Here is a 15,508-nt window from a genome sequence, read left to right as displayed (position 1 = left end):
CGTCTCGAGTGCGCGCACGCGCACGTCGCTGGCCTGCTCGCGAGCCGCGGGGAGGCGGGCCTTTCCGCTCGCCCCAGACGCTGGGCGCCGATTGGACCGCGCCCACTGAGACGGTAAGCGCTGAGAACCAATGAGCAGCCCGGGGGCAAGGCCTGGCGTCGCCAGGACGCCGAGCCACGGGTGTAGAGTGGAGCGGGGAGCGGGATGTGTCTTCTGCTCGGGGCCACGGGTGTGGGGAAGACGCTGTTGGTGAAACGCTTGCAGACTATCCTTCCGCGCCGGGTCGGGGGGATGGGGCCTGGGGCGCAGGTCTGGGTCCGGGGCCTGGGGGTTCGGGGGCCGCTGGTGGCGAGCGGGGTGGGGGGCGCCCGGGCGGGGGGCGGGGCGCCCGGGGCGGGGTCCGGCCAGCGCTCCCTCCTCGGACCAGCTCGGAGACCTTGACTACCTCGCACAGCTGAGCTCCCGGGATGGGAAGGGCGACCTGGGCGATCTTCCCCCCACGCGGCCCACGGTAGGCGTCCGGCCTCTTGCAGGTTTAGGAGAAGTGGGTCCCCTTGCGGTTAGAAGAGCGCTTTGGGTTCCTTTTTTTTCTTTTTTGTAATATTTATTTATTTGGTTGTGGCAGGCGGGCTCCTTAGTTGCGGCATGCATGTGGGATCTAGTTCCCTGACCAGGGATCGAACCCAGGCCTCCTGCATTGGGAGCCCGGAGTCTTCACCACTGTGCCCCCAGGGAAGTCCCTGGGTTCCTTTAAATGGAAGCTGGGGTCTGGCGGGTCAGTGTGTTCAGTACAGACTTGAGGTGGTGTCGCCGCGGGGAGCCTGGCTCCGCCTGGACAGAGTCCCAGGGGATCCGGAGCCTCCCGCCCCTCACTACTGGTCAGACTGCATTTGCTGCTCGCCGCACAAGGCGAATCCCGCTGGTGGGCGTTGGTGCCCTGGCCACAGCCAGCCTTGAGGGTTCTGGACGCCTGGGAGCATCTTCAGGCCTCCTCCCTTACGGTTCCACCTTAGGGCCTAAACACTTGAGAAGACCTATGCTGGGGGTTAGGTTGGAGTGTAAAGGGCTGGGCACGTTGCTATCCAGGAGCTCCGTGTGGGAAAGCGCTTGTGGTGGTCTCTGTGCATCCTGGTTTTTTCCACAGGTGGGTACCAACCTAACGGACATCGTGGCTCAGAGAAGGATCACCATCCGGGAGCTGGGTGGGTGCATGGGCCCCATCTGGTCCAGTTACTATGGAAACTGTCATTCTCTCCTGGTAGGTCCTGTTGTTCTCTCCTGGTAGGTGGTAGTCTTTTGAACTTCCTTTGGGGAAGTATGTCCCTATTCTAGCGTTGTCTAGTCCCCAGTTTCACTTTGTGTGGGATAGAGTTTGGTTTCCTGGGCAACTGTGCGAGTCAGGGAAACAGGGTCCAGACTAGAGTTGCTTCCTTCTGGGACCCCAGCCTCATCCCTAGGGCTCCTGAGCCCAGGCTAACGTGAAAACTCACAGAAGGCTTGCTGAGGGCAGTGTTCCTTTTCTGCAGGTAACTGTGCCATCCACTCACTGCCTTATTGTCCTGGGTGTGTTTTTACATTTTATGTTTGAATTCTATATCCCCTGGTTCGTCCCATCCTGGCAAGGCCTGTGCCCCAAATTCTAGGACCCTTCCTTGGAAAAGTAATGGCCACACAAGTAGAGACTTCCGTGTAGGTGGAAACAAATAAATAACACCGGTCCTTCTTGCACAGCTCCCTCCCCTCTGCTTCTCCCTTTCTGGAAGCCTTTCTTGCTCTTCCTGAGCCAGGCCCGTAATGCGAGGAGAGGAGGTCTGGCAGGGATAGTGTTCCATTGCAGGGGGGTCCTAATTTCCATTTACTTCTTTCCAGTTCATGGTGGACACCTCTAACCCTACCCAGCTCTCTGCATCCTGTGTGCAGCTCCTGGCTCTCCTTTCGGCAGAACAACTTGCAGAAGCATCGGTTCTGATTCTCTTCAATAAAATGTACGTGTCTGTGAGCTGAGAGGAAATGCAGGGGTGCCCCAGGGCGGAGCTCCTGTGGAGTGTAGCCAGGAGGGTGGCTCGTTAGGGAGGGGGTGCAGCGATGGCAGCCCAGGCTGACAGGTATTGCTTTCACTCCAGTGACCTGCCGTGTTACATGACCATAGAAGAGATAAAGTCGTTAATCAGGCTCCCGGACCTCATTGCTTGTGCCAAGCAGAACATCACCACGGTAGAAATCAGTGCCTGGAAAGGCACTGGCTTGTCAGAAGTGCTGCGCTGGCTCGAGGACACCCACAGAACGAATGGTTGACTGCAGGGCCGAGAAGCGTGGCTGGCCTGCTCTGTGGCAAGAAGGCAGAAGCAAGCATTACTTGGCCTCTGGCCATCTGCTGCTTTTATAAGGGCAGGATAAATCCTAGAAGATGGGGTTCTGTGCTGAGTTGCAGTGATGGGTAAACTGAGGCACCCAGGTTATAGAATTCCTGACATCTGCCCTCTGGCTCCAGAGCTGGGAGAGGAGGACAGGCCTTCCAGGTGGCTTGTGTCCTACACCATCCTGGGATGGTTCCAGGGGATTTGTTCCCCTGCCCACCAGGAGAGCTGCTCTCTCAACTCTGATACAAGCTCCAACCTGTTGAGTTTCTGATACCTTGACAGTACAAGGAAGCTTGTGGGAAAACACCTATTGCTTGGTGCATTTGTGTCCTAGGGCCTCTGTAACAAATCGCCACAAATGGTGGCTTGCAGCAGCATAAACTTACATTCACGGTGCTGGAAGCCAGAAGTGTGGAGGCTCTGAGGGAGAATCCATTCCCTGCTTCTAGTGGCTGCTCGTGCCGCTTGGTGTCGTTGGCTTGTGGCTCGCAGGACTTGAATCTCTGCCTCTGTCTTCACGTGGTCTTCTCTCCTCTTTTTATAAGGAGGATGTAGGGCCCACCCTAAATCCAAGGTGATTTCATCTCAAGATCCACAGTTACATGTGCAAAGATCCTTCTTCCAAAGGTCACCTTTGCATGTTCCGGGGGTTACAACTTGGACGTATCTTTTGGGGCCACTATTAAACCTACTGCAGTCTAGTAAGAAATCCTCTGCTTCTGCGTGTTGTTGTGAGTTTCCTACAACAGCTTCCTCTGTCTCAGCTGGTGGTCTAGCTCATTGGGCCATCGGCCCAGGCCCTCAGCCTCCTCATGGTTTCCAGTTGGTCACTCTGCGGGGGTGAGGGGAGCTCTGTTCTACAGAGGTTTTAAATGGTGCTCCGAGAAAGCTCTGTATGTCCTGCAGGGCAGTGCGGTCTCAAGTCTTCCTTTCCCTGTTGAAGCGATAGGCCTCCCAGTTCAGTGCTGCTGCTCCCTGGGAAGGTTCTCAATTGGCTCTTGGATGTACAGGGCCGGTGCCACCTTCTCAGGCAGACCACGTAGTTGCCAGTGGTCCCCCTCCATGGTGGGTCTGTGGAGATTTCACAGGACCCACAGTGACTGGCTGGCAGATGTCCCCCAATCTCAGGGCACTGAGGAGAGTGTGGCCAGACCTTGAAGTGTCAACCATTCATGGGTCACATGCCTAGTTCATCTTTTGGCTTGATGCAGGTGTGTTTTAACAAAGCATTTTAGCATTTTCCAAATGAGGCTGGTACAGGTGGCACTGTTGAGGCCCTCCGAGGGCTTTTGGAAGGCCGGCATGGCCCCCATTGGTCTCATGGGGACCCAGGGCCCCAGCACCCCTGGGTCTCTCTAGGGCAGGAACAGTTCACACCAGCCTGCCTCGGCCACCCCTGCGGTTGTGTCTTTGCCCCAGCCACTCTGACCCCAGGGCCAGACATCCAGGCCCAGAGGGGACAGGCAGGGCTACATCCGTACTCCAGGAGATTGGCCTGAGGGGTCTGGGCTCCCGTTGCCCTGTGTCCTCGACCCGCTCCTGTTTCCCTAGGTGCTCTGAGAAGCGGCTCTCGGTTGAGTAAATGTCCTCTGTGAAGAGATCCTGGAGCTGGGCAGGTGATCCTGAAGAGCCCTGAAAACAGTTTTCCCAAGACCTGCAGGACAGAGCAGCCAGTTTTGGGAGGTGGTGACTGGCTGGACGGCTCAGTCTGAGGCCATGGAACGGTGCTCTGCGGTGCCCATAACACCTGAACACGGGTGCAGCGGTGGTTTGGAGCCCTAGTGGGGACCGCTCTGTGACTGTGACCCTGGAGTGGGTGCTGGCCACCTGGAACCTGTCTTTTCCCTTCTGGGATGAAGCGAGGTTCTGAGCAGAGGCTGTCTGGGACCTGAGAATCTGGTGAGGGGCTAGGCACTCTCCCTGGAGAACATGCCACCTGCACATACTCCCCGTTCGCCCACGTTACAGGGTGAGCTTCTGAACACTGGGGTCCTGCTAGGCCCCCTAACACCACCCCGCAAGGTTGGCTATCAGAGGGGCCCATCCATCCTCAGTGTCCCCGTTCTCAGAATTGCCTACAGAGCTTGGCAACATGGTGGCTGGACGGCCCCAGAGCTGCTGACGTGGCCTGGGTGCTGCTGGGGCCTCGCCACCTGCCTTGGTGGCTCCTGGACTTGGCCATGCTCTGGCTAGCCCCAGCCCTCCTTTCCTTCTGCCAAGCCTCCCACAGGGCCTCCTCTCCTCCCCTTCTGTGCCTTCCAATCCCCACAAGCCCCTGCTCAGTGTTTCCACCAGGTTGTCCCCCACCCCCACTCTGGCCAGCTGCGGGTAGAGAGCTCCAGGTCAGCCAGGGCTTCAGTTTCCACCAGGCCTTGCTTCAAACTGCTAATGTGCCAGAAATGGCACGTAAATTCCACCTTCCATGTCCTCCACTGAGGGTGCTGGGGATTGTGCCAGAGAGCAGGAAAAAAACAAAACGGCTCAGGAAGAGACACAGGTCGGGGGAGAGACGGACCTGGGATTTCCAGGTCCCTGCTACGAGCAAAGGCCACAAATTTCAGGAGAGACAGTTCTGAACGGCCCCATCCAGTGATGGAAATGCCCACCGGCGCTTGGAAAAGCCATTGAGCCTGCATCTCCGGGTTTCCAAGTATGGACTCCAACCATGGAGTGAATGACACCTGGGAATGATGTGCTGCTCAGATCTGCTGGGTTTTATTACCAAGAAAAAAGGGTGTTTCGACTAGGGGAGGAGACTGCCTTCCTCTGTGGCTCCTAAGCTGACATGTAGAACAGGCCACCCTGAATGACAGCCTGATGTGCAAACCAGCAGGCCACCTGTTAGTGCACCTTATAAACTGGTGTGTCTGGTGGAGCGGACACACCTGCCCCTGCTGTTGGGTTCCTCTGCTGTTCTTGGTCTGGACCTAGTGAGTGCCGGGATCTAAAAGAAGGAGCAGCAGAGCTAAGTGGCCCTAAGAGGGAGGAGCTCTGTTCCCACACACACACAGCCCGAAGCTGGGGCAAGTACTCCATCCAGCGGGAGGGAAAGCAGCAGCCGTGATACTTGCCTGCACAGCCCACTATGGACCCTCAAATTCCACGTGGATGCCACAGGGCCCTCTGAACTCAGTACTGACGTCTCAAAAGTGCTGATGAAAAAAAAAAAAAAGGGCTTCCCTGGTGTCGCAGTGGTTGAGAGTCCGCCTGCTGATGCAGGGGACGCAGGTTCGTGTCCCGGTCCGGGAAGATCCCACATGCCGCGGAGCGGCTGGGCCCGTGAGCCATGGCTGCTGAGCCTGCACCTCCGGAGCCTGTGCTCTGCAACGGGAGAGGCCACAGTAGTGAGAGGCCCGCATACCGCAAAGAAAAAAAAAAAAAAGTGCTGATACTGCCACCTGGTGTCTGTGTTCCCAGACTAGCTTCGGGGGTGCAAGAGTCCCCCAGGTATCAGGCAGGAGCAAAGCAAAGACCGCCTCCTGCTGGCCCCAGGCCCAGAGCAGGCCTGGAGCACCAGTGCCATCACGTGCAAGTTTTGTATTTTGTATAAAGTATAAAACAATATGTTTAAGATAATTCACTTGCTCACCTGTTAAAAATGAGTAAAAGAAAATAGTTTTAAAATATCAGTAAAATTAGGGGAATTTCCTGGCGGTCCAGCGGTTAGGACTCTGTGCTTTCACTGCAGAGGGCCCAGGTTCAATCTCTGGTCCGGGAAACTAAGATCCTACAAGACACGTGGCATGGCCAAAAAAAATACATCAGTAAAATTAGATAATTTAATGAATTGTGAATTTCATTCACAAAGTGATAGCTTTTTAATATTTAGGAGTAAACTGTCAAGAAATGTAAAGGACACAGACGAAGGAAACCACAAACTAGCAGCAAGGAACAGAAAAGATTTATATACACAGCGGTTCTTAACCGGGGCAGTTTGGCCAGTCTGTAAGTATTTTGGATGGTACAGCTGCAGGGTAGGGACTGTGCTACAGCATCTATATGTATCTATAAATATAGAGAGAGGGAGAAAGAGAGAATGAAATTTATTTTAAGGAACTACCTCGGGACTTCCCTGGTGGTGCAGTGGTTGGGAATCCGCCTGCCAATGCAGGGGACACAGGTTCGAGCCCTGGTCCAGGAAGATCCCGCATTCCGCAGAGCAACTAAGCCCATGTGCCACAATTACTGAGTCTGTGCTCTAGAGCCTGTGAGCCACAACTACTGAAGCCCACACGCTCTAGAGCCCGTGCTCTGCAACAAGAGAAGCCACCACAATGAGAAGCCCGTGCACTGCAACGAAGAGTAGCCCCTGCTTGAAGCAACTAGAGAAGGGCCGCGCACAGCAACGAAGACCCAATGTAACCAAAAATAAATAAATAAATAATAAGTTGAAAAAAATTTTAAAAATAAGAAAACATTTTAAAAAAGGAACTAGCTCATGTGATTTTGGAACCTGGCAAGTCCAAAATCTGCAGGATGAGCAGCAGGCTGGTGACCTGGGTTGGTGGTATATTTCCAGTCTGAAGGCCATCTAGGGCAGATTCCTTCTTGCTTTGAGGGGGAGGTCAGTCTTTTCTGTTAAGCTCTTCAACTGATTGGATGAAGCCCACCCACCTGTATTATGGAGGGTAATCTGCCCTACTCATAAGGTCTACTGATGTAAATGTTAATCTCATCTAAAAAACACCTTCACAGAAACATCTAGAATAATGTCTGTCCCATGGTGGACATGAAAGTGAGTTCCTTGGTCTGAAGAAGTGATGGTCTGCTGTCCAAACTGGTGCAATATCTTCTGTTGTGATTCTTTCATAGTATTCTGAGCATCTGCATCTACCACCAGGGCAGCAAAGCACAGTCCAGGGTTGGCGCCTCTTCATGTCAGGACCCCCTGTAGCCCCAGGCTCCTGGCATCAGTCTGACTTGCCCCCTATGCTCAGGGCCTGCCCACCAGGGCACCTGCTGTGCAGCCATCTGTGGTCTTGGTGTCTCACATTGGCAGACGGGACCGTTGTTACTGACATTTTGGGCCTCAGAGGGCGCAAGAGGACTACAGGCACCTCAGAGATACTGTGGGTTCCTGTCCAGACCACCGCAATAAAGCGAATATTGTAATAAAGTGAGCCACACAAACATTTTGGTTCCCCAGTGCATACGTTTGAAATATTGTGAAAATTACCAAAATTTGACACAGAGACATGGAAGTGAGCAAGTGCTGTTGGAAAAATGGCAACCATAAACTTGCTTGACACAGGGTTATCACAAACCTTCAATTTGTAAAAAACACATTATCTATGAAGCGTAATAAAACGAGGTCTGCCTGTATGTCTAGATTCAGCCCATCTCTGCGTTGCTGCAGTGCCCCATGTCCACAGATTTCATGGACCCAGGTGGCTATCTCACGGGAGCATGTGGGGATAGTTTGTCAGTTCCAGTCACCTTCCAAACCCGGAAAGGGGTTCTTCTGATGGACACTAATATGTCCTACTCTAATGTGCCCCTCAAATTCCCACAGTGATTTCCACAGGGCTGTGCCCCGAATGGGCATCCTTTAATAAGCCAGGTTTCCACTGCCCTCCTGCCTGACCATATAGCCAGGCCACTGGCCACTACCCATGAGTAATAACTCAAACATATGGGCTTTTACCACTGCTCAGTTCTTCCATCATTGTTAGAAAAACTGCATGTAATTCAGCCCAAACGAGCTGGTCCATTTTTACCTTTTTCAGTTAGTCTCCATTCTCTGGTCTTTATGTAGCAGCTTTCCAAACGAGATGTTGTCCATTCACTTTGGAACTGCCGTCCACAAACCAAACAGCTCTTTGTTGGTCAGTCGAGAGCTGGTGATAGGGCACTGTCCAAGTGAAGGCAGAATCCAGCACTTCCTCATGCAGCTCCAGAGTCAGTGCTGGGGGCAAAAGAGGCTTCCTGCCTCCTACACCTCCTTGCTTTCCCCAGGCACCTTGGTCTGGTATAAACCATTTCCACTTTCATATTTACATGGAACCCTTCTGAGGACTGCCATCCCCATTAAAGTGCTTCTCTGACATCGTCCTAGACATCATAGCTTTGTAGGAGCTTTAAGATCATCTTATGTCCTTCAGTCATTGGGGTAGCTTCAGTTAATGTCAGATGGCAAGGTGGTAAACCTTGAGAGTGGTAAACCCCCCTCAAGTGGAAGTTCTCCTGTCCAAAGTCCCAGCAGCCGTCGCTGGGGGGTGCTCACAGGCTCTCACCCTCCACACAGGGCCACCGCACAGAGAATCTGTCCCTGACTAGCACCCCAGCTTCTACCCCCACACTGTGTGGGCTCAGCCAACCTTACCGGTTCCCATTTAGCATGTCCTGAAAGGCAGTTACATGCCTTCTGTTTTATAAGACTAGGTGGGGGAATGTCCCCCAGGCAGGTACAATGTCCGTCCCCATAACACAATCAAGTAAAACAGATGCAACCACTTCACACAACGCCGTTCAAACATGCCAACTCTACACACCCTTCCCTTACTTCCGTCAACTCTTACATTCCTCACTGTGGCCTCCGGTGTTTCAGCTTTACAACCCTGGGTAGGGGAAGTGTCCCCAGCCATCCCTGTAAAATCCCTGTAAATTCAGGTTGGGAGAGACAACTTCTGTACATAATACTTGCCTAAACATTCCAACTCTCATAACCCCACCAACCGTGACACTGTCACATCCTCTCAGTCTGACTGCATCCAAGTCAGGGCTTCACCAGGCTTTTGGTACCAGTCTTTGGGCTCCTGGGTCAAGGAGTCCTGGAAACTTCTCTTCTCCACCCCCTATTTTACCCACTCTTGTGCAGAAGTCCCCAGCGAGGGGTTGAGCCAAGAGACCCAGGCCTTCAATCTTTATCTTGGTTAACTGACCTAACTGTTGACCCAAGTGATTGCTGGTTGGGATTCTCAGTGTAATCTCTGCCTTCCGGCTGTTAAATGTCTCCAAACTGGGGTAAACAGAGCAGACGTGTTTGGGGCCCTTTAATGTTGGGGCTCAACATAGGGTCCCTTTGGTCTGCCCAACCTAGGTATTAAAACCTTTGTTTTAACCCCATCAGTGTCTGTTTTATTCAACCCATTTCTTTTTTTTTTTGGCCACACCACGAGGCTTCCAAGATCTTAGTTCCCTGACCAGGGATCAAACCCGTGCCCTCTGCAGTGGCAGCTCAGAGTCCTAACCACTGGACCACCACGGAATTCCCCATCCCATTTCTTTTCTTTTCTTTTTTTTTTTGCGGTACGCGGGCCTCTCACTATTGCGGCCTCTCCCGTTGCGGAGCACAGGCTCCAAACGCGCAGGCTCAGCGGCCACGGCTCATGGGTCCAGCTGCTCCGCTGCATATGGGATCTTCCCGGACCGGGGCACGAACCCGTGTCCCCTGCATCTGCAGGCGGACTCTCAACCACTGCGCCACCAGGGAAGCCCCCCATCCCATTTCTTAATAACCATCTAAAGGGGGGTGGGGGAAGGGGGAGGTTTGGGGTTAGCAGATGCAAACTATTATATATAGGATGGATAAACAAGGTTTTACTGTATAAGCACAGGGAACTATATTCAATATCCTGTGATAAACCATAATGGAAAAGAATATGAAAAAAAAGTGTGTGTATATAACAATCACTGTGCTATACAGCAGAAATTAACACAACATTGTAAATCAACTATACTTCAATAAAAATAAATAACCATCTAATGACTGCTATCCTGCTCATCCCTTCCTGATTCCTTTTTTCTGTCTCTTTCAATATTTGCTCTATTCATCTTCTCATAACCCTTTAAAAATTTCCACCTTGTTGGGAAGAGCCCCTTCACTCTGCCCTGGGCCTCTCTCCATTCTCTTGTTAGCTAACATACTGTTCTCTGCAATACCCTTCAGTGCAAGCTGAGATAGCAAATTCCCTAAGGCTTCCCAAATTGTTTTTCGATTTTGCAGTAAGAAGGTGCCCAAGTGAAAGGGGCCCCCTTAATCACAGCATTTACCGTGACCTGGGTAACAAACAAGCATATTCAGCAGCTGAATATCCCAGTCATCATAAAGCCAGTCCCACTGGCTTGCACACAAAGGATACCAGTGGCTTCATCTGGGGTGTTCCACGTGGCATTTACAGGGGGAGTAATATGTTTAGATAAGAGATATACCCATATATCCATATTTCATTTCTACTTACTGAAAATTCTTCTGCGGCCATTCTTCCTCCATTAAAATCAGTCTTCCTGGGCCAAATTTCACAGGCTTAAAAAACTTTAAGAACATCTTATTTCTTCTTTGAGTCTTCATTTTTTAAAGTCAGGAATGAATTTTACTGTTCTGACTGTAATAGGGAAGAACCTTGTATTCTATGACAAGTTTATCACTAAAGGGATGTTGCCTATTAGCTTAAATTACACATAATGGCCCATCTCTGGGAACCCTGCCTCCCAGGTAATGAGCATGAAGCTAAAATTCTTTTTTTTTTTTTTTTTTGCGGTACGTGGGCCTCTCACTGTTGTGGCCTCTCCCGTTGCAGAGCACAGGCTCCGGACGTGCAGGCTCAGCGGCCATGGCTCACGGGCCCACCCGCTCCGCGGCATGTGGGATCTTCCCGGACCAAGGCACGAACCCGTGTCCCCTGCATCGGCAGGCGGACTCTCAACCACTGCGCCACCAGGGAAGCCCGAAGCTAAAATTCTTTTAGCTCACAGGAAACATCCTGACCAGGTGCACCTGTGAAAGGGTGCAGGAGGAAAGCAACACTCCTGTCCAGAGTCTGGCTGGAACCAGGACTTTTACCCCCTTTCCTTTCAGTATAAAAGAAGCCTGAATTCTAACTTGGGAAGATGGTTCTTTGGGATGTTAGTCCACCACCTTCTCAGTCTGCTGGCTTTCTGAAAAAAGTTGCTATTCCTTGTCCCAACACCTCGTCTCTCAATTGGCCTGTCATGTGGCGAGCAGTATGAGCTAGAACTTGGTAGCATGACCAGTTTTTCTGTTGATTAGTTTTACCAATCCCATTTTTCTCAGGCAAGTTTTTGCACTTTCAGGACTCCCACAGGACACGATTCTCCTGGTGGTCTGGGGTCCTCTTCCTATTGTGCGGTTGGCTGTGTTGTCCGTGGCAGCACCACGCCTCCCTCTACTGGGTAAATGCTGACAGCGTGTAATGATGTCAAACACGTGAGAAGTTGCGGACAGTTTTCCCCACTAGGGAGACTTGTTTAGCCGAGTGCCCGATGGGGTCGCAACCCTGCAGGACGGTCCTTCTGGAGCCTCAACTCAATTCTGACACAACCCACCCCGAGATACAGATTCCACAGGTTAAGAGCTCAGTCTTACAAAACTGTAAAACTGCCCCCCACCTCCTTCAAAGGCCAATCACAAGCTTGAGTTGTTACCTCTGTTTTTGACCGAGCAGCTATAAATCAGAGGTTCCCAGGACCTCTCCTCAGGTTCAATTAATTTGCTAGAGCGACTCACAGACTCAGAGACACAGTTTACTTACTAGATCACCAGTTTGTTATAAAAGAAAATGACTCAGCCAGATGGAAGATGCATAGCGCAAGGTATGCGGAAAGGGCAGAGCTCTCATGCCCTTTCCAGTGCGCCACTCTCCCCATATCTCCATATGTTCACCAACCTGGAAGCTCTCTAAACCCTGTCCTTTGGGTTTTATAATTGATTGAATCATTAATTCAACTTCTAGGCCCTCTCCCCTCCCCCGAGGTTGGGTAGTAGGGGGTAATTGGAACTGAAAGGTTCTAACCCTCTAATCACAAGGTTGCTTCTCCTGGCAGCCAGCCCCCATCATTTGGTGAGCTCCAAAAGCCAATTCATTCACCTCACAAGAGACACCTTTGTTGCTCTAGTAAGAAAATTCCAAGGGTTTTAAGAGCTCTGTGCCAGAAATGGAGATGAAGACCACATCTACATTTATACATAAAGCACACTATCACACATCGATTCCAAATTATTTTTCAGTATTCTCCCTATGGATGTCGAATCCACTGGGGTAGCCTTCAACTCTGTGTTCATTAATGGGCTAAACCAGGACTTTCTTGGTTAAGAGAATTACAATAGAATGGGAAACTATGTCCTCTCCAGACTTAATTTGGCAAACCTGCACCCTAGATGATTCTACTAAGAAAAAAACCATTAAAATCCTTAATATCCAACTTCAGCAGATGGAGTTCCCTAAGCAAAGTCCTCCCAGCCTCCGTCATTACTGTAAGAAGCCAGGATATTGGAAGAAAGACATCTAGAAACCAAAACGCTCCAGGCATCTTCAGTCAACTCATCTTTCCAATGTCCTCCCACTTCCCAGTGATGGGACTCCAAGGAATCTGGAGCTTTTCCAAGCCTCCCTCTTACTCAGCTCAGAGAAACAACTCTCCAGACTGGGAATGAATTTCTATATTGGAGCTACACTCTCAGTGCTCAAGCCCATTACTACTGAACAGCTCGTGCCTCGGAGCACAATTCCAATAGTGGAGTTTCCAATAAACCTTAGCAAGTCATGAAAAAAGACAGGAATCCACAGGACTTAGTGCTCTTCCAACAGGAGTGAACACATCATGCCCTTACACCAGACTGGTGGTAATAAAGTGAGGGGGCTGGTTGACATTGCTGTTTAAAGTGTTGCACATTGTGAATTTTAATACCAGTGTGCAGGCTTCAATGTTGCTTTTCCAAGTAATGAATTCTCAGCTGACGATATCAAACTTTTAAAATAATTTTTTAATTTGTTTTATTTTTGGCTGCATTGGGTCTTCATTGCTGCGCACGGGCTTTCTCTGGTTGCGGCGAGCAGGGGCTACTCTGCGTTGTGGTGCAAGGGCTTCTCGCTGCAGTGGCTTCTCTTGTTGCGGAGCATAGGCTCTATCTAGGCTTGCAGGCTTCAGTAGTTGCAGCATGCAGGTTCAGTAGTTGTGGCTCATAGGCTCTAGAGTGCAGGCTCAGTAGTAATGGTGCACGGGCTTAGTTGCTCCGCGGCATGTGGGATCTTCCCGGACCAGGGCTCAAACCCGTGTCCCCTGCATTGGCAGGCGGATTCTTAACCACTGCGCCACTAGGGAAGCCCGATGATATCAAATATCATGCAGCATTTTGTGGGAAGCTGTTGGATCCAGGGTTGGTGTCACATTCCCAAAATAAAATCCAGAAAAACTGTCCACAATGCTCCCTCCCAGGAGCTCCAAATTGCCTGATGGACCATTCGACGTTTGCCAAGTGGGTTTCACAGAGCTGCCCACCATCTCATGGGTATAAATAATTCCTGGTAATGATGTGCATGTTTCCTCAGTGGACCGAAGCTTTTCCACGTAGACAAGCCACTGCTGCTCTGTGGCTAAGATCCCATGGGAGAGGAACGCTTCTTGAACTTCATAGTGATTGGGGATCCCACGTTATTTGGTCAAGTGCTACGAGTCTGTGCCATTTGGCCAGTTCTCATCAAAACCCCCTTGGGTGGGAGTAAGCGCCAATGAGAACGTGATCGGAAATCTCCCCCTAATATCAGGAGAGCTGGCTGATTCTGCAGCCCAACAATTATCACTTGACTCACTGGCTAAAATACTTTTAGACAACCACATAGCCTTCGATTTCCTACTTGCTGAACAAGGAGGCATTTGTACGATTGCAAATACTACCTGGATAAACACTTTTGGAGAAGTAGAAACTCAATTACACAAAATGAGGACACAAGCCCAAATTTCACCTGACTCTCTCTGGTCCTTTGATTTGTTCAGCTGGCTACCTTCAGGTCTAGGGTCATGGTTTAGAACCGTCATACAAACTAAATGTCATATTATTTTTCATTCTGCTTTGCATATTTTTTATGGTTTTGTTTTGTTTTGGCCACACCTCGTGGCTTGTGGGGTCTTAGTTCCCCAACCAGGGATTGAACCTGGGCCTTTGGCAGTGAAAGCACAGAGCCCTAACCACTGGACAGCCAGGGAATTCCCCATTTTTAAACTTTGTACATGTTGCCTGTCAACCCCCTGTAGAAATGACACAATGAATAGTATGATGTTGGCTCAATGCCTTGAGATGACTGCCCATGCCTGTACCTTCATAAGACAAGATTTTAAGAGTGAAAATGGCTGAGAGTTCCTCCTTCTTTGTTACTCAAATGTGGGCTCACTTGGTTTCAATCACTATGCCCTTTTCCTCTGATGTGAGACATGACGTCCAGGAAAGGTCCTGGTGCTGAGGGACAAAACACAATTCCCTAAAACTGATCAGTGATGCTCTCAAGGAAAGATCTTCATCTAAAGGGGGGAATGTGGAAATGAGCAAAGGAAAGCTCAATCAGAATGGGGTAGGGAAGCTATGATGGGAGGGCTCTCAAGCATGCATCTCTCATCACAGCTCACAGACCCAGCAGGAAGGAAGGTCTCCATCTGGCCCAGCGACAAGCTACCCACTGATTGCAGCCAATGGAAAACCACCAGGGCCCTCCTAATTTCCTCCTAAAACCTAATAAAAGCTGACCTTCCGTTTGTCTCCTCCAACTTGCCAGTTTGCTTGTCCTAAACTGAAATTCTTCTGATTCCAAATAAACTCATTTTGGCTAAAGACCTTATGCCGTTCTTAAGGTCAACACCTTTAACCCGGGCCGAGTGTCTTGATGGCTGATCCTACCTGGGTTCTGTCTCTAGGGATGACCCGAGTGTGGGCTCCATTTCTGAGGGGTGATACCCAGCTTGTGGGTCCATCTCTGAGGGGTGACCCCTGGCCTAGTCACCATCTCCGATGGTAAAGCCAGCCTGAGCTAAGTTGACCCGTTTTAGGGGCACTCTGACAAGGGCCTGAGGGAATGTAATTTTCACATTTCATGTGACCAAAGGCAAACGTCCCTCACCACGACCTGTTTCCTCATTGCCACATTCATAACTGTACTTGCACTGTATCCAAGAAACACCGGTGTTTCTCAGCGACCCCACCTCACCCCTTGCTCTTGCTGCTCTGCCTGTCTCGGGACCCTATTGTCAGAAGGATGCCAACATTGAACCAGAGATGTGCTGCCTGCCCCAACTGCCATGTGATGGGGGCAAATCCTGGCTACTGCATAGCAACCAGCGCCTGGTCATCCCACGCGGGGGCCGGGGCCACCCGCCATGCAGAAACACACCCCTGAAAGAGTGACAGCCCTGATTCCAGG

At 50.9% G+C, this 15,508-nt stretch overlaps 1 protein-coding gene across 1 annotated transcript; it reads left to right on the top strand.

Annotated features, from left to right (window-relative positions):
• Nucleotides 1–204: 204 nt before the first annotated feature.
• Nucleotides 205–3,042, top strand: ARL16 (ARF like GTPase 16; the record flags this gene model as incomplete). Its single annotated transcript, XM_082679737.1, is given in 5 exon segments — nucleotides 205–299; nucleotides 301–511; nucleotides 1,145–1,258; nucleotides 1,870–1,985; nucleotides 2,124–3,042. Coding segments are annotated over 5 exon segments (708 nt in total). The 3' UTR covers nucleotides 2,296–3,042.
• Between the last annotated feature and the right edge of the window lie 12,466 nt (nucleotides 3,043–15,508).

This window comes from Grampus griseus, assembly GCF_964374135.1.
Source record: "Grampus griseus genome assembly, chromosome: 20".
Classification (NCBI taxonomy): Eukaryota; Metazoa; Chordata; class Mammalia; order Artiodactyla; family Delphinidae; genus Grampus; species Grampus griseus.
This window is presented reverse-complemented; position numbering and strand designations above follow the sequence as displayed.